The 26,480-nt window shown below is 34.8% G+C and overlaps 1 protein-coding gene across 27 annotated transcripts in view; it reads right to left on the bottom strand.

Annotated features, from left to right (window-relative positions):
- The window catches only part of CSPP1 (centrosome and spindle pole associated protein 1), a 149,286-nt gene that overhangs the window by 72,557 nt on the left and 50,249 nt on the right, over positions 1 to 26,480 (bottom strand). For 18 of the 27 annotated variants that reach the window (XR_012471896.1, XM_074203279.1, XM_074203280.1 and 15 more), the window contains 4 exons: positions 25,441 to 25,542; positions 22,016 to 22,446; positions 2,650 to 2,748; positions 369 to 451 (listed from right to left, as the gene is read on the bottom strand). Coding sequence is in view for 26 of the 27 variants with exons in the window: in XM_074203279.1 (XP_074059380.1) it covers positions 369 to 451; positions 2,650 to 2,748; positions 22,016 to 22,446; positions 25,441 to 25,542 (715 nt within the window). In the remaining variant the exon portion in view is untranslated. The remainder of the gene's footprint in view (positions 1 to 368; positions 452 to 2,649; positions 2,749 to 22,015; positions 22,447 to 25,440; positions 25,543 to 26,480) is intronic. The other 9 variants (XM_074203298.1, XM_074203295.1, XM_074203293.1 and 6 more) reach the window with 4 other exon arrangements.

Genomic DNA, 26,480 nt, shown 5'->3' on the forward strand with positions numbered 1-26,480 from the left:
ATATCTAAAATATTTTATCATAGCTCAGAAATCTGTAAAATTCTAGTGAAGTTAATAGCTCAGTATTCTTTTTTTTTTTTTAGGTTTTTTGCAAGGCAAATAGGGTTAAGTGGCTTGCCCAAGGCCACACAGCTAGGTAATTATTAAGTGTCTGAGACTGGATTTGAACCCAGGTACTCCTGACTCTACGCCACCTAGCCACCCCTTATAGCTCAGTATTCTAATAATAAATTATTCTCTTAAAATAAGAAATAGGTAAAATCTCATACAGCCCTAGGAACACTAAGATATCATGAAAATGCACATTTCAAATGCAGAATACAAAATATTTCTGCAAAAGCCTTGTCAGTAAAGAAATGTATACATACCAAAAATCATCCCTGCAAAAGGAGTCTCAAGTTTAACAGTGGCAGACTTTGATCGTTTATCACCAACATGACTATTTGGCACCCTGATGACAATAGGAAATGAAATTAATCAGAATACAAATAACACACAAGTAAAAATTTTAAAATAAAAGATGTCATTAATTTACATGTTTTTAAAAGTCAGGAAACAGTCTTGCTAAATTTGATAAAAATCAAGAGTTTCCTTTTTCTGTTTCTATGCACAGGACTCAAAAAAAGTAATAAATTCTTTGCCAAAAAGAACAAGATTTGGCTCTACCAGGCCATTAAGAGAGCTCTACTCCATAATGAAATTTCTATCCCTAGAAAGGAAATAATCAAAGGAATATCCTGTGAAAGTTAAGATTTTACCTAAATTGCTAAGGGATTTTATACAGTAATTCCTTTTTTGTTGTTTGAGAGGGAATAGAGCTCAAGCTTGTAAATTCTCAAATTGTGACTTGCCCAATCTGAGACTGGATTTGAACTCAGATCCTCCTGAACTCCAGGGCCAAGTACATTGGATAGAATACTGGTCTTGGAGACAGGAGGACTGGAGTTTGAAACCAACCTAGGTTGTGTGAACTTGGCTAAGTCACTTAATTCTGATTGTGGGGCATTCAGGACCATCTTTTCTTGATTTATATCTCGTCACTGGACCCAGATGGTTCTGGAGGGAAAAAGTGAGGCTGGTGACTTAGCATAGCATCCCTCCTTACTCAAATCCAATTTATGTGCTTGTCAGGGCATCACCTCCCGGATATCATGATCTTTTTCTTTGAAAATGAAAGGTAAAACATTATTATAAGATTTTTATCAAGTTCTCATAAGCTAAAAGAATAACTGGAGGGTTTTTTCCCCCACATTTAGAAAAGAGAGCAATCCCAAAAGATTTCCTTGGACACAGGAGACCCAAACAAGAATGATCTGATTCTTTCAAGAGAGGATCCCAATTAATTGTAACCAAAAGATGGAATTTTCTTCTCTCTGATGTTATTTTAAATCATTGTGATTCTACTTTTTCTTAAAGGAAAATAATCATCTCAACCTATAATAACTAAATTCAGTATAATCTGTAGTTTCTCAAATTTAGGGCCTTAAATATGATATATAGATATGATAAACCATACGTCCCATAATTGTATAGCAGAGTCTCAATTTCTTTTTTAAAAAATTTTATTTTATTTAAGGCAATGGGGTTGTGACTTTTCACACAACTAAGCAATTATTGAGTATATAAGATTGGATTTGAACTCAGGTATTCCTGACTCCAGCTAGAGTCCATGTTCTATCTACTGTGCCACCTAGCAGCCCCTCCATTGCACCACCTAGCTGCCCCAGAACAGTCTCAATTTCAAGAAGGATATACTTTACAAAAAAGAAGAAAAATATCTGATTTTCATTTTTTGCGCAAGGCAGTGGGATTAAGTGACTTGCCTAAGGTCACACAGCTAGGCAATTATTAAATGTCTGAGGCCAAATTTAAACTCAAGTCCTCCTGACTCCAGGGTTGGTGCTCTATCCACTATACAACCTAGGTGCCCCATTAACTTTTTTTTTAGGTTTTTTCCAAGGCAAATGGAGTTAAGTGGTTTGCCCAAGGCCACACAGCTAGGTAATTAATTATTAAGTGTCTGAGGCCAAATTTGAACTCAGGTACTCCTGACTCCAGGGCCGGTGCTCTACCTACTGCACCACCTAGCCACCCCCCCCATTAACTTTCAAGAAATCCTTAGTTCCTCTGTAATTCTGAAATGTTTTGTATTTCTATTGCACTTATATTTTATACCATGCAAGATCCTTATTTCTAAAAATGCTGTTAAGGATTTATAATACTGATATTATCTGAAGTCTTTAATATAGATTACATATAGCAATTTGGGGATGTGGAGGTAAAGTTTTGGTTTTCTCTAAGGCAATGGAGTTAAATGACTTGTCCAAGATCACATAGCTAAGTAAATATTAAGTGTCTGGGGTCAAATTTGAATTCAGGTCCTTCTGACTCCAAGGTCAATGCTCTATTCCACTATGCCACCTAGCTGCTCCCCCTATAGTAATTTTTTTAAAAGGAAAAAAATGCTAAGACTTAATAAATATTCCTTAAAGCAAATCTCACCTCCCTAAATCAAAAGCTTTTTTTTATGATCTGCTCTATTGTCAAGAAACCTAATCATAATAAATCCATATATTTCTCCAGTCAGTCATTTTTCAGAGAATTGCAACTCCCCAGTAAAAGGACAGGAAAATTAAGTAAATATTATACCTGTTATCTCCAGCCGACAAAACATGTATGTTTGATTGTTCTGGAAAATCTTCCTCATATTCCATAGAGGGAACTTTCTCTTGTCTGGTTCTGTACATCCTTAAAAACACATGGGCTTATAGCATACTCTATCTACAATCTCCCAACTTTGTTTTGTTTTGTTTTTACATTAGATACAGGAAACATTAAACGGAACAGAACACTATAATGAAGTTTCACTGTAAATACATACTAATACCAATTAAAATACGACACAAATAAAAGAGAGCAAAAAAGGCAAAAATTTACTTTAGAGTAAGTAATAATCTATAGAATGCCCAGTTTACTATAAATTATTTCATCACTTCTACAAATTCAAAATGCAGATTGTACTTTTTTCAATATTATTCATAACACAAAGTTCTTTACAAGATTTCTCTTTATTTAGGGAGCTAAATACTACCTAAGAAATTATAATTTAGAGAACCCAGGCATCATTTCATCACAGACATAAACAAACCAAAAAAAAAGAAAAGCTGCCACATTAGTCCTCTGACTATTTTAAATCAAACAGATTATAGGTTGGCATCAAATCATCAGAACATCTGTTTAATACCCTTAATAACAAGAAATATTATATCACAAGATGATGAAAAATTGTATCAGAAAAAGATTAAGTCATGAAGGAAACAAGGCAAACTCTTCTTCATTATTTTTAAAGATGACTCAACATTTTTTAATCAGCTTTTATTTTTCCGTTTGGCAAACACTGATTTATTTAGTTAAATTTCCCCCCAGAGAGAAATCAACATGATATTTTTATACTCACATTTACTGGAACCTATAGTAAAAGTCTAGTTCTGCTAGTAATATTATGTTAATTGTAAATGCTAAATTTGAATTATCATTCTCAAGAGTCTCACCTTAGAGATATGAATTTGCTAAAATATTAGTAGCATTCCTCAAAAAAATGTAATTAATTTGCCCCCTTTACAAAGCCACCATACAAACGCTTCACATCACAATAAGAAGCAACATCTATGGAAGAGATGAAATCTAGGATTCTGGCTTTTAGTGTTATTAGATGGGTCAGATACACATCTTTCCTACTTCCTTACCTCTTCATCTGAGACAACAAAAGTCTTCATGAGTCACTTTCTTTTTTTGTTTTGGGTTTTTTTTTTGCAAGGCAATGGGGTTAAGTGACTTGCCCAAGTTCACACAGCTAGGTACTTATTAAGTGTCTGAAACCACATTTGAACTCAGGTCCTCCTGACTCCACTGTACCACCTAGCCCACCCCATTAATCTTTCAAAAGATTAATTTCATGTTCATTTCAATTTGTCAGATTTTATTTCCAGTCTAAAGTCAAAGCACCAAAATGTCCTTGACTCCATCAACTTTGTACTGTTTCTAGTTCCTTTTTCTCAAAAACCATTACAACATAGGCAGCAACTCAAATTAATGCTTAATTCAACAATGTCTCCTAATAAAATTAAATTCACTGTTAGAATTAGGATTAAATATGTTTAAAGAACATTATAAAAAGGTTCTTGAAAAAATTAGTTATGTAAAAATACAAATATTAAGTGTCAAAAGTCTGTCATTAAAGAAGAGAACATAAAGAAGTACTGAAAGGGGTAGTAGTCAGATGCAAAACTTTTGAGTAGGGACAGGGTGAAGAGAGAGAGAAAATAGAATAAATGAGGATGGGGAATAGGATGGAGGGAAATATAGTTAACAATAGTCACTGTGGGGGGAAAAAACTGAAACAAGTTTCTCTAATAAAGACCTCATTTCTCAAACATAAGAGAATAGAGTCAAATTTATAAAAAAAAATAAGTCATTTCCAAATGATAAATAATCAAGAAATATGAACAGTTTCAAGATGAGGTTATCAATGCAATCTATTTAAATCATTTTTTAAAATGTCCTAGTTCAGAGAAAAACGTGGGTTGCAACAATTCTAAGGTACTACTTTATACCTATTTGATTAGATAAAAGGACAGAAGGAGAAATGACAAATATTGGAAGGCATGTAGAGCAATTGAGACACTGAAGTACTGTTGGAGTTGTGAAATGATTTAACAATTCTATAGACAAACCTTTAGCAAAGAGTTATAAAACCATGCCTACCCTTTGACTTAAAGTGCCACTGCTAGGTCTATATTCCAGAAAGAGATGAAATATGGGAAGAAAAGAATCCTATATGTATAGGGATATTAATAGCAGTTTTATTCTGGTAGCAGGGAAGTGGAGATTGAGGGGGATGCCCATTGGTTGGGGAATAGTGATTGAGATGAAATGCTGTTCTGTTAAGGGAATGAACAGAATGCTCTCAGTAAAAAACTTACATGGAAAATGTATCATACACAAAATAACAGCAACACTGCAGGATGATTAGCTGTGAATGAATACCTTTTTTCAGCAATTCTGTGACTCAAGAGAACTCTGAAGGACTTATGATAAAGAATGACATCCATTCCAAAGACAAAGCTGACGGTATCTGAATACAGATTAAATCATACTTTTTTTTCCCCCTACATTATTTTTCTTGAGATTTTTTCTTCTTTTTTTTTTGAAGGGGGGTAGTTATATTAACTTTTACAACATTACTACTGTAATTACTACAATATTACTATTTTTCATGACTACACATTTTTAACCAATAGCAAGTAACTTAATTTCTCAATGGAGGGAGTAAAGGGGGAAGAAGGGAGAGAATTTGGAACTCAAGGTTTTGGAAGTGAATGGTGAAACTTGTTTTTTGCATGTAACCAAGGGAAAAATAAAATAAAACAAAAACAAAGAAAATTATCCTGCTGAAAGTTCCGCTGATTGCCTAGTAGCCACTAAGACAAGTTTTAAAAGTTTTAATTAGAATTTTAACTATAAATTATCTTTATAGAGAATGAGATCTATCTAAAATTATATTATAAAGCATTAGTTATTAAAACTGTCTGGTACTGGCTAAGAAATAAGAGTGGTGAATCAGTGGAATAGATTAGGTGCAAAAGAGACAGCAGAAAATTATTACAGTAATCTATTGCTTGATAAACCCAAGTAGTCCAGCTTCTGGGATAAGAAGTCAGTCTGTGATAAAAACTGCTGGAAAAACTGGAAGACAGTATAGTAGAAACTAGAATTAGATCAACATCTTACACCCTATACCAAGATAAGGCTAAACTAGTTGCAGAATTTAGATAATAAGATCTATGCTATGGAAAAGGGAAGAATTTATCACCAAACAAGATGAAAGCCTTATGAAATGCAAATTGGACAATTTTGATAACAAATTTTTTGTACAAATAAAACCAATGCAACCAAGATTATAATGAAAGTAGAAAGCTGGGAAACAAGTTTTACAGCAAATATTCTGATAAAGTCTTCATTTCTCAATTCTCCAATTGAAAAATTAGAAAATGATATGAACCGGCAGTTTTCAGATGAAAAAATTAAAACGTATATGGAAAAAATAATCTAAATCACTATTGATGGCGAAATACAAATTAAAACAACTCTGACATACTACTTCACACCTATGAGATTGGCTAACACACAAAAAAAAGAGAACAGTGTTGAAGATGAGGAGAAAAACAGTGGTAGAACTGTGAACTGATCCAACCATTCTGGAGAACAATCTGAAACTATGCTCAAAGAGCAATCAAACTTTGCATATTTGATCCAGCAATACCACTACTAAGTTTATGCCCCAAAGAGATCATAAAAAGGGGGGAAAAGGACCTATATGTACAAAAAATATTCAAAGCAACTCTTTTTGAGGAGGCAAAGAAATGGAAATTAAGGGGATGTCCATCAATGAGGGGAATGGCCGAACGAGGTGCAGTATATGAATGGGGATTTTAAAAAATGATGAGCTGGAAGATTTCATAAAAACCTGGAAAGACTAAGGCAGGTAAGTGGGGCAGTGATACACTACCTCCCCGAAGTCAGGAAGAGCTGAGTTCAAATTTGATCTCAGACACTTAATAATCACCTAGCTGTGTGACCTTGGGCAAGTCACTTATCCCGTTACCTTGCCAAAAGAAAAAAAACCTGTAAAGATTTACATGAACTGATGCTGAGTAAACCAAGCAGAACCAAGAAAACTGTCCAAAGTGACTGCAATACTGTGCAACTGAAGAAAGAGAAATATCTCTCTAGTTTTAATATTAAGAAAATGTTATTTGTACCTATCTGAGGGCTCCCTCAATAGCAAGGGCCCTAAGCAGATGTAAATTGCCTCCTATTGTTTGTTGTAACTTCATGGTTATATGTAAATTTGCCAAGATAAGAGCAACTGCAGTTCATTTCTCCAGCCTCCTCCAATTTCTAACCTTCACCTAATCTCAGTCAAGTAGAGGGGGGAGAGTCCCCCACACCACTACTGCCACATTCTCCTATACTCTCCAGTATAAAATTCTTCCCTAAACTGCCCTCCAGCATGGGACTCACTCCAGTCTCAGACTAGTCAGCTCTCCCTTATGCTTTCATTTCTTTCTTTCCCTCTAGCACCTTGCCTAGAATTACTTGTCTCTTTAGTTTAAAAAAAAAAAAGTTTTAATCTTTGAACTTTGAAGGCTTGTGGAATAAAAATCCTGAGCTATTTCAGCTCCAGGGCACTCTCAATCTTTATTAGTGACACCAATTTCTCCCTTAACACAACAATCATTTATGACAGATTTAGTTCTTCTTAGCACTACAATGATCCAAGACAATGCCAAAAAAAAAATAATAATTCATGATGGAAAATGTCATCCACATCTTTCAAAGTACCATTTAGAGTAGGAACCTCTGATCCTTCATCAGCCATCAATGCTATATGTAATACCAGGGATACTAGAAGACAACAAAATCTACACAAGGTTTAGATAGCACAGTGGGTATAAAGAGAGAAGTTCTGGAGCCAGATGTTCTCGTTCTCTCTCTCTCTCTCTCTCTCTCTCTCTCTCTCTCTCTCTCTCTCTCTCTCTCTCTCTCTCCCTCTTTCACTTAAACTTTACCTAGTCCATTCTTGTCGCAATTATTGCTTTTATTTGTAATATTTTGCCATAAAAAAATATCCTGAGCAATTTTAAATTCCCAAAGAGTGCACAAATTCCTTCATCTTTTTCAGTGGCCTTAAATCTTCTATCTTTAATCTCTCTAAATCTTTAATAATCGGCAACAAATACAGACGAAAGCATAATTTTTTTCTTTGTGGCTTTTTCCCTTGTGTTCTATTTCTTCTTTTGCAACATGACTGATGTGAAAATATGTTTAACATGATTATACATATATAACCTATACCAAACTGCTTGTCATTCTTGGGGAGGGAAGAAGGAAAAAAATTTGTATCTCGAAATCTTATTAAAAAAAAATTAGTGGTGGGCAGTCCCAGGGCACTGGGAGCCCAGCTCACAGCAGCAGGGGAGCTTCCTGACCTACGCCCCAGGGAGCACTGGGCACAAATTGGGGGAACAGCGGGGGACCTCTGCCAGAGCAGCACATGAAGCCCAAACCTCAGGGCACACAGAGAACAGCATAGCCAGCACAGCAGAGTTCCAGGAAACAGAAGCAGGCAGAGCCAGTAAGCAGGAACACCCTGGGCATGAGCCCATTGAACCTAGGGAGGGGAGTGAAGAGAGACTGCAGAGCTCTGTCCTCTGCCCCTGGAACAAGACTCTGGGGCTCTGACCACATTCAGATCCTGATCCCAGTCTAGGCCCCCCATAGAACAGCAGCGCCCCCCCCCACCTCAGCCCCATGGCAGAGGGGGGCGCATATGGTCATTCACAGACCAGGAGGGAGGACAGAGCCTCACACACTGAGACCCTTGTGGGAGTGCCCCAAAAGCTCAGGAAGAACCCCCAAACCAGGCTCAGGCTGGGAAAATGAGTAAGCAGAGGAAAAAGAAGAACACCATTGAGAAATATTTTGCCTGTGAGCACAAGAAGGATCAAAACACTCAGTCTGAAGCTTCTACATTTAAAGACTCCAAGAAAAAAAAAAAAGAGAAATTGGATTCAGGCTATGAAAGAGCTCAAAATAGACTTTGAAAATCAAATGAAGGGGTTAGAAGAAAAACTGGGGAAAGAAATGAGAGAGATGCAGGAAAAACATGAAAATGAAGTCAGCAGCTTAGCCAAGGAAGTACAAAAAAATGCTGAAGAAAATAGCATGCTAAAAAACCAGCTTAGGTCAAATGGATAAAACAGTTCAAAAAAGTTATTGAGGAGAAGAATGCTTTAAGAAGCAGAATGGGCAAATGGAAAAAGAGATAAGAAAGCTCTCTGAAGAAAACAAATCCTTCAGACAAATAATAGAACTCAGGGAGATTGATGAATTTATGAGAAATCAGAACTCAATACTTCAAAACCAAAAGAATGAAAAATTAGAAGAAAATGTGAAACATCTCATTGAAAAAACAAGTGATGTGGAAAACAGACTTAGGAAAGATAAATTGGAATACCTGAAAGTCATGATCAGGAAAAGAGCCTTGACATCATTTTCAAAGAATTACTACAGGAAAATTGCCCTGATATTCTAGAAGCAGAGGACAAAATAGAAATGGAGAGAACCACAGATTCCCCCCCCAAGAAAGAGATCCCAAAAAAACCAACCCCCAGGAATATTATAGCCAAGTTCCAGAACTCCCAAGTCAAAGAGAAAATACTGCAAAAAGCCAGAAGGACACAATTCAAATATCGTGGAGCTGCAATCAGGATCTCAAGAGGACTTAGCAGCAACTACATTAAAAGCTCATAGGGCTTGGAATATAATATACCAGAAGGCAAAAGAGCTTGGAATGCAACTGAGAATCCACTACTCAGCAAAACTGAACATCCTCTTCCAGGGAAAAAGATGGACTTTCAATGAACCAGGGGAATTTCAAATGTTCCTGTTGAAATGGCCAGAGCTGAACAAAAGGTTTGATCTTCAAATAAAGGACTCAGGTGAAGCATAGAGATTGGAGGAGAAGGGGAAAATATGAGGGACTTAATGAGAATGAACTGCATATATTCCTGTATAGAAAAATGACACTGATAATACTAATATGAAGCTTGTCAATTAACAGAGCAGGTAGAAGGAGCTTTTATAGATGAAGCACAGGAGAAAGCTGAATTTGAAGATAAAATATGGTGCAAAAATGTAGTCCATAGAAAAAAGGAGAGGGGGGAATAGGCCAAGATATTTCATTTAGTAAGATTTTTCTTCATCATTTCAATGAGCTATTGCAATGATATGGAAGGGGAAAAGACAAGGGGGAATGAGGGAATCTCCGCTCTCATCAGAGGTGGCTAGGAGAGGAAACAGCATATATACTCAATGGGGCATAGACATCTGGAGTAAGAAGGGGGGTGGGGACAGGGAGAAGGGGAGGGGATGTGAATGAAGGAGAGGATGGACCATGGGGGGAGAGTGGTCAGTTATAACACCTTTTCTTTTTTACTTCTTGCAAGGGGCTGGGATTGGAAGGCCTGTCCGGGACCACAGGGCCAGGGGGATGCTGGGCCTAAGGGGTGGTAGGGGGGCTCGGGGCTTCTTGGCCCCAGGGCCAGGGATCTGTCTGCTGTGCCACTCAGATACCCTACAGCAGAGTCAGAGTGAAAGGAGAGAGAAAATATAGTGCACGGTAATGGAGAAATACAAAAGGAGGAAGTTACGATCAGCAATGGCAATGGTGGAAAAATATGGAAGTAACTTTTGTGATGGACTTATCATAAAGAATGTGATCCACCCACGACAGAGTTGTTGGTGTTGGAACAAAGACTCAAGCACATATTTTATTATTATTATTATTATTTGAGGAGGGTGCAGGGCAAATGGGGCTGGGTGGCCTGCCTGGGGCCACATAGCAGGGTAATCGTTGGGTGTCTGGGGCTGGATTCCGACCCAGGTGCTCCTGGCTCAAGGGCCAATGCTCTGTCTGCCACCCAGCCACCCCTACTATTATTACTATTTTATTTTAGGTCTTTTTTTTCTTTCTTTTTTTTTAGGGGGGGGGGTTATGCAGAACAGTGGGGTTGGGGTAGCTTGCATGTCACACAGCTGGGTGATTGTTGGGTGTACGGGGCTGGATATGGGCTTGGGTGCTCCTGGCTCCAGGGCTGGTGCTCCATCCACTACGCCACCTGGTCATACTTACAATTATTACTATCATTTTTTTTATTTTAATTTTAATTTTTTTCTCTCCCCTTTACTTTATTGCTCAAGTGAGTCCATATTTGGGGGGGGTATTTTGTTTACTCTTAAACAAGAATATTTTATTAAGGTATAAAAAAATTATTTGTACAAAATGAGAATAAATATTAAATTAAAAAAGAAAAAATTAGTGGTGAAAATTATCTTTACATATATATTGCAAAAAAATAAAATTCTATTAAATAAATAAATGACAATGAGATCTATGTACCTAGGGACAAAAGCACTAAGCTAGGCACTGGGAAAGATGTGAAGACAAAGATAAAGATCTTTCTACACAGAATTTTCTAAGTTTAGCTCATTGCTCAACAGAATGTTGAAGGCAGACGGACTAAGGAGTGAAGCCAAAATTTAAGCAGATAAGAAAAATAACCATATTGATCTTCAATTATTGAAAAACGGTGAAAAAAATTGAAAGGATAGAACAAACAAATAACAGTGGACAAAAAAAAATGAGACAGGACAAATATATACAAATAAAAGGACAAAGGAAAAAATTTCTTAATAAAATACTGAGGCCTTCTAAGTGATATCTAGTTATGGTAAGGCAACAAAAAATATTTCAGCGATAGTAATTGTTTTAATTATAATACACGGAGTAGGTTTTTCTTACAGACAAGGATGCTGTCAAAGAAATTATAAAAAGAACGAGTCTTTAATGCAAAAAAGGAGTTTGTAATACACATGATAAGAGTAAATTGGAAGGGCAAAATTACTCTGAAATGAAATAATATAATATTTTTAACATTTTAGAAAAATAAGCAAAATTTTTCAAATTATTTGTTTTTATGATTTTTTGTCATTCTTCAGATTCCTAAACAACTTCCTCTAACATTTTTTTCCCCTCTCACATTTTTAATAAATTCCTCTTTTAATGATTCTCAGGTACCTCTGACCTAAATGACTGATTACAATTTATAAGTATTTTCAAACACCAGTTTTTAAAGCTAATGGAGCTTTGCAGAGAAATTGGCTTTATTATTCTTATCTCTTCCCCAAGGAACATGAAGAAACAAAAGATAAAAATTCAAAAGTCATTCAACTCATTATGTACCTGGTTCAACTGATATAGCACTTTCTCTATTTGTAGGAAAGTGAGTGTTCTGATAAATGTTTAACAACTAGGTCTCAAAAAATTGACATGACACATTTTTAAGCTTAAAGAACATTATCAATATTTTCTCCATCATAAATCTAGACTATTAACAAAACAATAAATTGAGCCTGATTTATGCCATTTGTCAATTAGCTCATACAGAAAATTGAATCCAAAGTCCCCGGTACTATACAAGTCAGAGGTATATTTTATATATAAGTTAAATAAATATAAAATATAAATTTTTCTATATTTACACCCAAGCATTTTAGTTAGAAAGTTACTGTTTTCAGAAATAAAAACTCACAAATAGGCAAATCATTAGCAAACACCAATCAAAAATACTTCTCTCTTCTCCCTAAAAACTTTCAAACTCCTATGTTCCCAAAAGTTGTTGAGGACAACACCCTTCTCCACTCAGTCCTTCAGACTCTCTGGAGTCATCCTGAAGTCCTCACTATCTCTCACCCCTACCATATTCAAGCTGTCAAGGCTGGGTCATGTCCACAGGGCAGCATTTCTCCATTACAGTTCCTTCTCTGCTACCACTCTAGGGCAGGTCCTCATCACCATACATCTGAATTACTGCAGTAGTCTGATAGTGTATCTGCCTGCCTTAAATTGATCTCTATTATTATATAATTCATTCTCCATTCCTTCACTAAAATGACTTTCTAAAAGTATAGAACCTAACATGTTACAAACACTCATCCCTCAATAAATTCCAATGGCTTCTTATCACCTTCCGGATCATATCCAAAATATTCAGTTTGTCATCCAAAGTCCTCCTTGCTGCCTACATTTCCAAATTTCTTTTCCCTTTTACTGCCCATCACATAGTCCTGGCTATTACAAGTGACCTGACTATTCCAAGAATAAGCCGCTCCAACTCTCAACTTCTCAACAAGAAGCCTTTCCCAATCCTTGTGGGCAATTAAGTGGCACAGTGGATGGACCACTGGGACTTGGAATCAGAAAGACTCTTCATGAGTTCAAGTCAGTCCCCAGACACTTAACTGGTTATATTGTTGCCCACTGATTTAAGACTGAAAGTCCTTGAAAGGTGAAAGAATTCACACAGATCTGGGATTTTAAAACTACTCAGGATTTATTATATAAATTTGGAAAGTATACAGATTAAAATCTTTCCTCCTCCTGGAGAAGCAGCAAGCTGTGGTTAAACTACTTGAAGGAAAGAATAATAAAAGGATAGGCAAGGTTGAAGTGAAACAGAGACAAGATAGCCAAGAGAACTGAACTAGGGTGAGACTCAACAAGTCTGCATGCCAGCAAGTCTGCATGCCATTAGGGGAGTGCAGACCAGGCTTTTATAGCCTTGCCCATTTCCTGGGCAGAATTTGGGTAAAGGGGGAAATTCCTCCCTGTCTACTAGACTGAAATCAGGGAATTGAGGAGAGTTATGAATTTACATCTAACAATGGAACAATAGGAGTCAATTTACATTGCAGATAACATTTCCTTCTACAAAATTTGTTTCTAATCACTTCTGCTAAATTCATAGCTCCCTTCATCAGTAAGATTTGAAGCAAGTCACTTAACCTTGTTTGCCTGTGTTTCTCATTTGTAAAATGAGGTGGAGAAGGAAATATCAAACCACTTTGCCAGGGAACCTCAAAATAAGGTCATGAAAATAAAACACGAAGCAACTTTCCCAATTTTATTAATCCCAAGCCTCCGGAAATTTTTTCCTATTCATATAAAGTATTATTTTGTATGTATTTATTTGCATGTGGTCTAGAACTTAGAAAACTTTTAGTGATTAACTATTTAACAAGCTTGTATTTAGATTTGTCTGCAACTGTAATTAGAAGACAAGATTGCCAAAATAACTTGATTCATCTTCTGGTTCATTTCTACAGTACTGAAAGGAAAGAAAAAGGGAGGAAGAGAAAGAGAAAGCAGAAGGAAAGGGGAATAAAGAAAAAGGGGAAGGAGGACCTTTTTTTAATATCCCTATTCTTTTATATCCCTACTTTTTAGATCCCTACTCTTACCTTATATCCCTCTTTTTCTCAACAAGAAATACAAGTCCATAAAAAATAAAAATTAAAATAGAGGAAAAATCCCCACATACTCAAGCCAACCAGGCTTATTGTGAGAAATGTAGGGTGGTGATCTTCACAGGATGTGGAGGGGAGCCTTAAGGAATCCATTACAAAGGGGGAATGGCCCAGTCAATCACAGAACTGGAAGAGTTTTCCTAATCCCATTCTAGGGATACCAAACCCCAAGCAGGTTCTCAACTAGTCAAGAGTGACCTAGAGATCTTGACCTAATGCTACTGAGTCCGTGCAATTAGGCAATTGAATATTAACCCACACACCCCCTGTGATGATTTGGGTTCATTAGTATACCATGCTTCGTATGCTGTGGGAGGGGGGGATCATATTAGGGGCATATCATGGAATGGGCGGACCTTTTAGATTGTAACTCAAACTCTGAGAGCCTATGAACATCCAAGAGGGAGGGGAAAAGAGTTTCTGAGGACAATAAATTACCTGACTCCTGAGACTTAAGGTGTGCTTCAAGCCTAGGAGTGAAGTACCTGTACCTTGTAAGGTTTGTGTATAAAATGTACAATTTTCTCTCAATCTAGCAGGCTTTTCTTTTCATTCATTTATAACATTTATATAAATAACTATAAGTCAAATTTGTTTTAGGAAAAGAATAGAGGAAACCAGTCTCCTAGGGATGGGAACTAAATTGGTTTTTCAGCCATCTATTTTAAATGTAAATAAACAACCAGTCATAGTAATGAATAACTTTCCCCTTTTTCTTAAACACCATGCCAAACAAGCCATTTCAGAAATGAATTATTAACCTACTAAATAGACCCTGGCTTCAGGGAGTTATTCTTAAAAATAATTATCATAATTCTGGACCTATTTGATACCACTGTGAGGAAGAAAAATTTTCTTCACAACAACTTTGGGTTATACGATAATATATTCCCATAATGGATGTTAAAGAAAAGCAGGCAGAATTCACATTTTCTATTTATACTACAAGTCTTTCTAATTATTCCTCATTTTTTCTTGCCCATCTGTGAGTGGGATAAAGTCTGAGATTTTTTCAGTAGAATATTATAGATTGGAGAATAGTTAACTATGTGACCCTACTCCCTTCACAAAGCAACTTCTGGGATATTGGTGAAAAGTTAACTGTGACCCCTTCTGTTGAAGTCCAGATGACCATTCAATTCCTGGGGCTAATCTGGTTTCAGTTTGAATTTTATGCTCTTTTCCCCCTAGATTAGTTTGCCAGTCTAGATTGTAAAACCATATTCCTCATTAACAAGGGTGGGTCAGTGGGGGGGTGGGAATCGAGTTAAGATAAATGTGATTCTTGGGCCTTTTGCTTTTGCCTCAATTAATTGAATATGGCCTGTTCTTGGAGAGATGAATAAAGCTTTCTTTTGATAGCTTGAGAGATCTCCGAAATTTATTTAAGTGGCATTTGTCCCACACGACTGGAACACATAATGTTAATATCTCCAGTTAACTATACAGAAGAAAAAATTAATAGACATAAAACAAATCAGAGAACTTTAGATTCTGAAATCTACTTAGGTTGCATTCAATAAAAAAAGACTGAAATCAATTTTGAAAGGGTCTTTAAGATTATAGCTCATGACTGAGAAGAGCCCTCAGAGGTTATCTGGTCTAATCATCTTATTTTATAACTAAGGAAACTGAGGCCCAGAGAGCTTAAGTGACTTGCCAAGTACTTACAAATAGTAAACTTTAGAGAGTAGATTAGAATTTGAGATTTCTTCAAGTAAATGTCCTTCAATTGGGAAATGGCTTAGCAAACTGTGGTATATGTATGTCATGGAACACTATTGTTCTATTAGAAACCAGGAGGGATGGGAATTCAGGGAAGCCTGGAAGGATTTGCATGAACTGATGCTGAGTGAGATGAGCAGAACCAGAAAAACATTGTACACCCTAAAAGCCAACATGGGGGCGATGATCAACCTTGATGGATTCACTCATTTCATCAGGGGAACAATCAGGGACAATTTGGGGCTGTCTGCAATGAAGAATACCATCTATATCCAGATAAAGAACCATGGAGTTTGAACAAAGTCCAAGGACTATTTCCTTTAATTTAGGGAAAAAAAAACTGATATCTTATTATCTGATCTTGTTACTTCTCATACTTTATGTTTCTTCCTTAAAGATATGATTTCTCTCTCATCACACTCAATTTGGATCAATGCATACCATGGAAACAAAGCAAAGACTGACAATTTGCCTTCTGTGGGGGGGTGGGGGGAGGGAAGTAAGATTAGGGGGAAAATTGTAAAACTCAAAATAAAATCTTTAATAAAAAAAAATTTAAGATTTCTGAATCTAAATTCTACTTCCTTTAACAATCACAATCAAGAAGTTTTTATTTATGGTCTTTCTGAGTAAAGTAGTTCTCATAATTTTTTTATGTAAATGCACAATGCTTTCTTTTTTTTTTCATTTCATTTTATTTTTTTTTAGGTTTTTTCAAGGCAAATGGGGTTAAGTGGCTTGCCCAAGGCCACTCAGCTAGGTAATTATTAAATGTCTGAGACCAGATTTGAACCCAGGTACTCCTGACTCCAAGGCCTGGGCTTTATCCACTGTGCCACCTAGCCACCCCTGCACAATGCTTTCTACAACTAACAGATCCCAGCTGAAATTAGTTTTTATTTCAGAACTGCAAACAGTGAGTATTAGGATATTTGTTCTTTCTCCTTTTCTACCATCTAATCAAAGTAATGAGAAAACTAAAATCTATGTGCGCCAAAGCATATGCATGTTGATGGCTAGTTTTGTCAAAGACCAAACAAGTTAGTCTAAGAAAAAAGATCTATGGGTAAGCATGAAAGCAATAGGAAGAGATTGGGGACAAAATAAAAAGGATTGAGGAAGGGATTTTGCACTTAAGCATAATATAAAAAATGTATCAAAAAACTAGAGGAAGAGAGATTGATAAACTACTCTGACCTTGACTAAGGATGTAGTACCAGCTCCATGAGAAGTAGCAGGGAGGAAAGAATGACATTACCATAATGATGTTTACAAATGTTCCTTTAAGGCAGAACTAGCAAGGCAGAACCACTGGATTTAAGCTGAGAGATGTAAAACCTACAAAGATCATTCAGCACTGTGATTCTTAATTTTTTAATGACCTGTTGGCAGTCAGAATAATGTTAGAAAAGTCTTGAAATTAAAAAAAAACACTTATATTAAAAGTTATCAATTTTTTAAAAAAATTTCTCTGAACACAGGATTAAGAATGAAGAAAAGGAGGTTTCAAAAAGAGTCACTTATATAGTTAATTACAAATGCAGTAATTGGTGCAGTAATAAAATCTGAACTCAGTTATTCTGATTCCAAAAACAGTGACCCTTCTACCATGTTCTAGTTTACATACATTTTTTAAGTTTACAAACATTTTTAAAAATTTTTTATTTATGGCAATGGAGTTAAATGACTTGCCCAAGGTCACACAGCTAGGTAATTATTAAGTGTCTGAGGTCTCATTTGAAGACAGGTCCTCCCAACTCCAGGTGCTCTATCTACTGTGCTACCTAGCTTCCTTTTACATACATTTTTGAGACTAATGGTTGTTTATTTTAAAATTTTTATTTTGCCACTTAACCCCATTTGCCTTGCAAAAAACCTAAAAAAAGAAATTTTTATTTTGTTTTCCTCTTTTTCACAATATTTTCTTTGTAATATTCAAGCTGTATGTTTTCAAGTTATGAGTTTAACACAGCATAGTAAAAAAGCATTACCTTTTCTCTAATTTCCTAAATTATAGTTTTAAGCCAATACTACCTCCCAAGTTCAAAATAAAAATAAAAACCCTTCTAAGGTTTTTTATTCTTTTCTTACTGTGGTGCAGTCTTTCCTCTTCTCTCCCCTGTTCAGATTCTCTTCATTATCAATCTATTCCAACCCATCACCAAAATCCCTATATACACTTTATTTTTCCATGCTTAAAAGTGAGAAAGGAAGGGGGCAAGAGACAAATACTCTTTATCAACTTACACTCAGGACATTTTGCTAAGTGCTAGAATATATTGGGGTAGAAAGAAAAAAAGGGAATTGAGACCTATCAGTTCGCTAGTGTAGAAAATTCAAGGTATAGAAACTTCTTTCTTCCATGTCATTTGTGTGTTCACAAAAGGAACTAACAAAGAAGCAAAAAAACCAGATCAGGATGTTGATTACACTAAAAGCAATAAACAATGTTGAAAAAACTAAGGAAATTATTAGGCTAGCAAAAAGAATACTTAGTAGGGTATGTGATAGAAAAGAAAATCAGGTCTCTACTGACTCTCAGTCCAGTCCTTTTTCACTACACTACAGTGGTCTTCTATTGAAAATGCCCTCATTTATTTTACAGATGAAATTCATGAAGTTTACCAATTGGATGGGATATGCCCTGAGGTCTGTTGCCATAAGTCCAAGATAGTCCTGCCCGAGGTCACAGGGTTATTGTATGGCTTGTGCTACTGACAAGGAAGATGATTTTGGTCAAATCAATCAACAGATTAGGTCCCCTTGGTTTTCCTCATCTATGCAATGAATGGGTGGAATTAGATTAAACTCTAAGGTTCCTTCTTTTAAAAGTGTCTGATTTGTTTATGGAATACAGAAGTGATTAAGGTGTTTGAGTTTTTTTAATGCTAAATTTTTTAGGAAATTTTTGATTAACAACTAAAGTGAGCCTGGTGATTGACTGACTATATTATGATAGCTTTACATGGCTGTTTTAAAGCAGAAAATAAATTTAAAAATCAAATTTTAAATTTTAAAAATAAAACACATCATTTAGAGAAAAGCTCAAAAGTAAACTATTCTATAAGAATAAATAGTCAAAAAAGATATAAGCATAGGTTTTACCCAGCTGATTATTCATTCATAATGAGATCATATATGCCTCTAAGTTTTGGCAACCTTCTTTTGTTTAATTTTCCCTATTTGTAGAATGTTGGAAACCAAGTTTATAATACAGCATAATATATTATAACCTAAGAAAAACAAAGGTTCTAAGTCAATTGAGAAAGAAAATGTGAAAATAAAAATTACCCTTAAAAACTCATGCATTCTGTCTCTCCATTTTCTTTGAAGAAGGGGGGGAAATGAATAAAGGATATATTCAGGAATACAATAGCTCTGAATTATTTTAAACAGCAAGACTAATTTTTTTTTAAGTTTTTTCTAGGCAATGGGGTTAAGTGGCTTGCCCAAGACCACACAGCTAGGTAATTATTAAGTGTCTGAGGCCAAATTTGAACTCAGGTATTCCTGACTCCAGGGCCGGTGCTCTATCCACTGCACCACCTAGCCGCCCCAAGACTAATTTTTAATATTAAAAATATTTGTAGATCTCTGTATAATTGTAGCTTATTATACTGTTAGAATTTGCTGAACTCAGAAAATAACAACAAAAAAGCAACTACAAATTCAACAATGCTTTTTTAAACTAATTTGTATTTTATTAATTCCAAGGGCATCACATTTTAAACACTGTGTATGTGTAAGAAATATAGTTTATTTGGGCTACAATGGCTTGTTTATTGATTATACTGAGTCATAGAAGGAAATTGCTCTCTGCAACCTTATCAACCCTTTAAATTCTGAAGGCAGTTTGGTATCTACTGCAATAGAATATGGTCCAAAAAATTCCATTAATTCTTACATAAAAATTTTAAAATTAATTATCAAAAATTTCAGAAAGCACTTAAATATGTTAAGCTTTCTAACCTAGAGCAGATGTTCAGGGCCAGCAGTTCAGTTTAAATTGTTTGAGCTTCAAAAGCTGTTATCTCTTCAAATCTTTTTTCCTTCAATTCTTTGAGCTAACAGCACTGTGAAATAAATTCAACCCTCAACTTAGCAGGAAATGTGAAATCTTTTTGCTTCCTATAAACAATTTACAATTGAGTAAACCTAAAAACCTGAAATAAAAATCTAATCTATTTTTTAACTGTCTCTGATCCAAACCTTTTGAGACAATTTCCAATTGTTTTATCCTCAAGAATTCTTCATCTGTCATGGCTAATTCAGAAATATGTTTTGTATGATTTCATATGTATGACAGATATTATATCTCTTTCAAGTAATAGATCTCTTTCAAGCATTGCATCTCTTTGCCATCTTGATGGGGTAGGGATGGGGTAGAGAGAAAGTGGGAGAGAATTTGGAACTGAAAATAAAATAAAATTTTAAAACAGAGTTTTTATCTACAAAATTAACTTTAATTTGTAAAACATTTCTAAAACAAGATTAAGAAACAATACTACTAAATTCACAGATGTTAAAGTTGGGAGGGAACTTAAAAATATATAGCGTAACCCACTCATTTAGAAGTAGAGACTGCTCTTATTTAATTCACTTTTTTTTAAACTGGATTCATTAAGACAATTCACAAGGATAAAAAGTATAAAGGTTATTATGAAAAGGTACATGTCATGCCAATATAATTTCAATTATATTGAAAAGAAAGGAAAAGATCAATTTTTAATAAATCAGGACACAAGATGTTTCCATTTTTTATGATAAGCTAGAAGCAGAATCTATGTAAGGGTATCTTCAAAACATTTATGAATAAAAATGTAACCAATTTCATAAGAATACTATAAATTAGGAATAGTATATTTTTTTTTAGGTTTTTTTGCAAGGCAAATGGGGTTAAGTGGCTTGCCCAAGGCCACACAGCTAGGTCATTATTAAGTGTCTGAGACCAGATTTGAACCCAGGTACTCCTCACTCCAGGGCCAGTGCTTTATGCACTGCACCACCTAGCCACCTCCAATTTAGGAATAATATTAAAACTAACTAGCAAGGCATAAAATATAAGCAAATTATGTCTATAAAAATAAAAATGTATTTTAGCTTTTTGATATAAGCTCAAAATTATCTTGGGAAACAAAGTATATAGAACAAAGTATATAGAAATATGCTTCTAAGCATATTCTAAGCATAAAACTAAAGCAAAACTCATTACATCTTATTGCTCAAAATTCAGTTAAAAAAACTGTTGTTATATTTCTTGAAAACAGATTTTATAACTTTATAGTTGGAATCAAAGCATATATGAGTGTGCAAGTTTATAGGTTACATAACCAAGATTATGAATGGCAAGTGATCATAGCCTTAATGAATCAGTGATACTGCACAAGTTTTACTAGCTATACTTTAGGAATAGTCTCAAACTGAGGCATTTCTGACTAGTAGTCAAGTATAAAAGAAAAATAATAGCATCATCTACATAAAAAGGACCATCCCTCTCCTCAAAAAAATCAGCACTTAAATGCAAATGGAAGATGTGAATGACCCTGTCCCCCAACTTAGTATCATCTTAATATGTTAGGTGGCTTTCCTTACATCTATTGTTATGACAAAATAAAACATAAAACAGAATTTCAAACATTTTCTATAATCTAAAAATTCAGATTTATATTTAAGCAGCTAATATTTCATGTTCCCAATTAGATTCTATTTTAGGTTATCTCACTTAAGTTAGTTATAACATATATCATGACCTAAAATATAACAGAGTACTGGATAAGATAAATTGGAGAAGAGAAGAGATAAGCATTTTTAATAATATTAAATATTGAAAATAACAAAAGATAGTGTGGTTTAACAATAGAGAATCAGGCACTTAAAGTCAATTAGACCCAGGATTCAAATCCTATTTCTACCTCACCCCATCCTGGCTGTGACCTTCCTCAAGTCTCTTAATTACTCAGTGTTCTAGGTCCCTCTCAAAGATCATGAGCTGAAGAAAAGAGGGTTGATAGATAGAATTTATATATATATATATATATATGAGAGTTTGAAGATTTTCAGATAGTTTGATCAGAAGATTCCTAATTCAAAGCTAATGAAGTATAAGTAACTTAAAAGTAGATAGACAAAGATATAAACATATGTCAAAAGTTCACTGATGCTTAATAGAAAATAAAACCCTATCACTCAAATAAAGCTGCCCCTCCACTCCCTACATAAAAGTGTAATGCTAAAAAACAGCAACAAGGAGATATTAAAGAAATTAATGAAACATGGAAAATAAAAATGGAATTTTAAATACCTGTCGGTTGTAAACACCCTCAAAGGTCTTCTATCAAAATCACTTTCATATCTAAATCTTGGGTCCACTTCTTCACTTCTGTCACGATCAAAGTTTGGTCTATAATATTGTCTGTCAAAATTTTGATCATCTTTTAACCTATGGTATCTTCTACCATCAACTTTGTTGGCAATTTCGTGATGTTTTCTATTGGAAATGTCTGCTTCATTGGCTTTTTTATGTGGCTTTGCATCCCTTAATTCAATTTCATCATCCAACCTTCGATATCTTTCTTCCTCCAATCTTTTCTGAGTTAAAAGTTCTTCATACGTCTCTGGAGGCAATGAAACATCTTTTCGGGGGTCTTCTGGATTTCTATTTGATGGCTGTATTTGTAAATGTAAATCTGATTTAATTTTACTGATAGTGGTTTTATTTCCTTCATTTTCATGCTGTCCAATTTAAAGAAAAGAAAAGATTTAAAAGTAATGTTCCCCATTACATTCAAAATACAATAGCTACATCTCTTGTTTCTACTTACATTTAAAACAACTCTGGTACTTTAGTATGTGAGAAAAAAATCATATTTAAAAATATTAAATCCTCCCAAAAGAACTACAGAAATCAAAATACATATGTGTGTGCACACATGGTTATATAATAGAAAAATGGTTAAGTAATTGATATATGAGGAAATGGGGCTAAACATAACCACAATTTCAGAAGAACATCTTAACTTCTGAATATTTTACTTCAAACTTGGCCATATTTAAAGATAGGCTACTTAAAGTGAATGGAACCTGCTAATCTGAGTGATTCCTGGTCTTTAAAGAAAATAAAAAAATGAAGTTTAATAATTTAATAATTTAATTTAATTTAATAATTTAACAAATGTCCAAACAGAATTATGCAACAAGAACTATAATCAAATAGGATAAAGTTCTTGTAAAGAATGAGATAATAAAGAACTTTCACAAATAAGGCAACTAACTTCAAAATAATTTGTAAAGAAGGGAAAGTAAAGAAAGGAAGAGAATAAGCACCTACAAAGTACCAGGCATTATGTATGCTAAGTCCTTTATAACTATGCCTTTTGATTGTAACAACAATCCTAGGAGGTAGATGCCATATCTCCCACTGAATAGTTAAGGAAACTGAAGCAGATACAGGTTAAATAGTGGCCCTAGGCCATAAGTATTTGAACTGGATTTAGGACCAAACCTTCTTGACTCCAAGCCCTGAGTTCTAACCACTTAACCACATAGTTGTCTTGAATTAAAATTAAAATTAATTTGAATTAAAATTACTTTGCTACAAATTCAACTCTGTAAAACTCTTAAGAGTCATGGTCTAATTACCTCTATTTTTATTTTTTCAATGTTCAAACTATTTTTTTTAAAATATAAAGATCTTCTAAATAGATTCACAAAACCTTAAAACAGAAAAACAGCTAAGAAGTCTGGCCATACTTCTTTGATTTCTTACCCAATAACTACTATATAGGCTGTAAAACCTTTTTGCATGGGGCAAAGCGCTTGGAGAATTCTTCAATTTATATAATGTTTAAAATTTTCAAAGCATTTTACAAACATTAACTGATTTGATTCTTATAATAACTCTAGGAGATAAGTGTTACTATTATCCCCATTTTATAGAGAAAGAAACTGAGACTGGCAAAGATTAAGTTACAGACAACTAAGGCTGGATTTGAATTCAGGTCTTCTTGACTCCAGGTCTAGCACTCTATACCCTGTAACATCTTGCTACATAACCCACACAATTGCCAATAACACTATAGGGAAAATTGAGGATAAGAGTGTTCCCCGGGGTCTCTTGAGTTTCTACAACCAATGAAGGTACAGACAAGTATGTACAATAACCTAGAATTTGAACTCCTCTCATATTCCCATAATGTCTCTATCTTAACCTCTTTTGTATCACAGATCGCCTTTGGTAGTCTGGGGACACCTTTGGACCCCTCTTCAGCATATTTTTAATTGTCTAAAATAGACAGAATTACAAAAGAAACCTTATATTGAAATACAGTTATCTAGGAAATATACCCATGCATGTGTGTGAACATACAAACATACAAACACACACAGAGTTTAAAAAAAAACCTCATCTATACCAAATTTTACAGTGGATCAGGATTATTTTGTCAATTTAATATCCCTTTTCCAGGAGGAAACAGGGGAGATGACTCAAAAGAGGATGACACTTTTGTGTAGATGTAGAACTGAACTGGCTCACTAGTGGTTTGGGATTAAGAAGGGAGATGAGAGAGGAAGTAGTATAGACAATGCAGGCTGAAAAGGTGCTAAGGAATAGAGGAATTGAAGATTAAGGAGAGGACAAAGAATGAGGTTAGGAGTGGTAGGGAATAGGAAAAGATGGGATGATAAAAATATTCCAACCAGATAAAAGGAATGATCAAAGTTTGTTCAAGATGGAGCAGGCATTTTAGAAGCATAGTAGAAGGGGGAGGCAAATCTACAGTAGTATACCACTGGGAAACATAAGTAAGAAAAAATGTTAAAAAAATTTTTAATAGCTATAGTTGAAAACCCTATGTTTAACCTAAAGATGAGTGTTTGCAATTGGACTTATACTCAGATGACAGTCTGTTATGGGGTATGTACTCCAAGACTTCTCAAATTAATAGGAAATGCTAGAACTTATACAACAGGTAGCATAATGCAGTCAACTGTATGACCTGATAATGCAAAATGGTAACACTTTAGTAGCATTCTACTGGGTATTTAGTAAATATTCCTTGATTTAAAATGAATTCTGTTCGCAAACAGAATTCCTTAAGAGGTACTCTTTTTCTGGCCTCCTCATATCCTGGGCTGAGAAAAGTGGTTTATTTTCAGGACCAGGAGTTCAGATGGAGAAAAACAAAGAGTTGGAGTATATTAACCATTGAGAAAAATGAGTCCTGGCTGAGCATCAGGGTAAAGGAAGAAATTCACTGAGGGTGACTGATTATATGATTCAAGGCAACCTCATTGCTGGTAGTGTTACTATGACTGTGAGACCTCAGAAAGATCAGAAAGGAGGAGGTACGGACCAGAGTTCTGATGGAGGTCAGAGGCAGTTTTATTTTTATCCCAAGGCCTCATTTACATTAATGTCAGTTTCAAACTACTATTTTAAATGCTCCAAATAAAGAGCATAATTACTTTTCAACATATGGCTAGTTTTTTTTCTTTTCAAAAAAATTATTTTAAGGACAATCTGAAGCAATAAATTAATTCACTAGAGATTTTGACAGCATGCAAATTTTGGGTGTGTCTGAAAGATTTCTTTTAAGGTAAGCCATCTGTCTTCAAAAGGTTTAAATTAGTAACTTTTTAAAAATTTTTAAAAGGATAATCATTTTACAGCATAGTAAAAATTGATATACTTTGTTTCTCTAAAGAAATTATTTCAGCAAAACCTACCTCTGGATTTTTCTTCTCTACTTCTCTGAACTTTCCATTCCATACTTCCTTGTCCCTGAGAAACTGATTGTACTCTTTGTTTCTTTCAAGTTTCAATCTCTCCTTAAGACAGACATCAAAAAAAAAAAATCATAATTTTAAACTTAATGGAAAAAGTGAACAACTCTGTCAAAATTTTATATCACAAATCAAAGTAAAATTATGGAAAAGGTTCTGTTCAAATATGGTAGTACTTTAGTGTCATTCTATTGGAGATTTAATAAATATTCCTTGATTTAAGACAAATTGTTTTTAAAAGGAGTACCTTAATTTGAAAAAAAGCAAATAAATCACATAATTGAATACTATTCATTGCATATCACATATTTAGCACATTTAGTGAACATTGTGCCTACACTTCCTCTGAATAATACTAATGTTTGAGAAACCAGGCACAGGGCTCTGGAATATTCTGGGATGATCGGGACCATACAATCTGACTTCCACCCAAGCATTGGAAGATTCTCTAAAACCACTGACCTCTCAACTGCCAAATCCAATGACTTTTTTCAGTCCTCATTGGCAATTTAGTAGTTAAATTGTTTCTGTACTATTTAACCTTCTTCCTGAGTCTCCCCTCACCCCTCATGAATATGTTCTTCTGCATCTATGACAATGATCTTTCCAAGTTCTTCAACTTTTCCTTCTCAATGTCCTCCATAAGACACAAGAATTTTAGAAGTGGAAGGGCCCCAAGGTGCACATGAATTCTTGAACTATGAATTCTCACTCTAGCATCTTCTTCCTCTTACCCCATTGATGCACTTGAACATTTCTATCATGCAGAAGTCTATCAGAGCAATATATCCAGTCCACATCTCACCCATAAGTTCCAATAGGATTTCCAGTTACATTATAAACGTCTCTGTTTGGATCCAATGTTTTAAAGACCTCAAATTCAACAAGAATTCACTTAACTAGGGGCAACTAGGTGGCACAGTGGATAAAAGCACTGGCCCTGGAGTCAGGAGTACCTGGGTTCAAATCCGGTCTCAGACACT

The sequence above is a fragment of the Macrotis lagotis genome, chromosome X (genome assembly GCF_037893015.1).
Source record: "Macrotis lagotis isolate mMagLag1 chromosome X, bilby.v1.9.chrom.fasta, whole genome shotgun sequence".
Taxonomy (NCBI): Eukaryota; Metazoa; Chordata; class Mammalia; order Peramelemorphia; family Peramelidae; genus Macrotis; species Macrotis lagotis.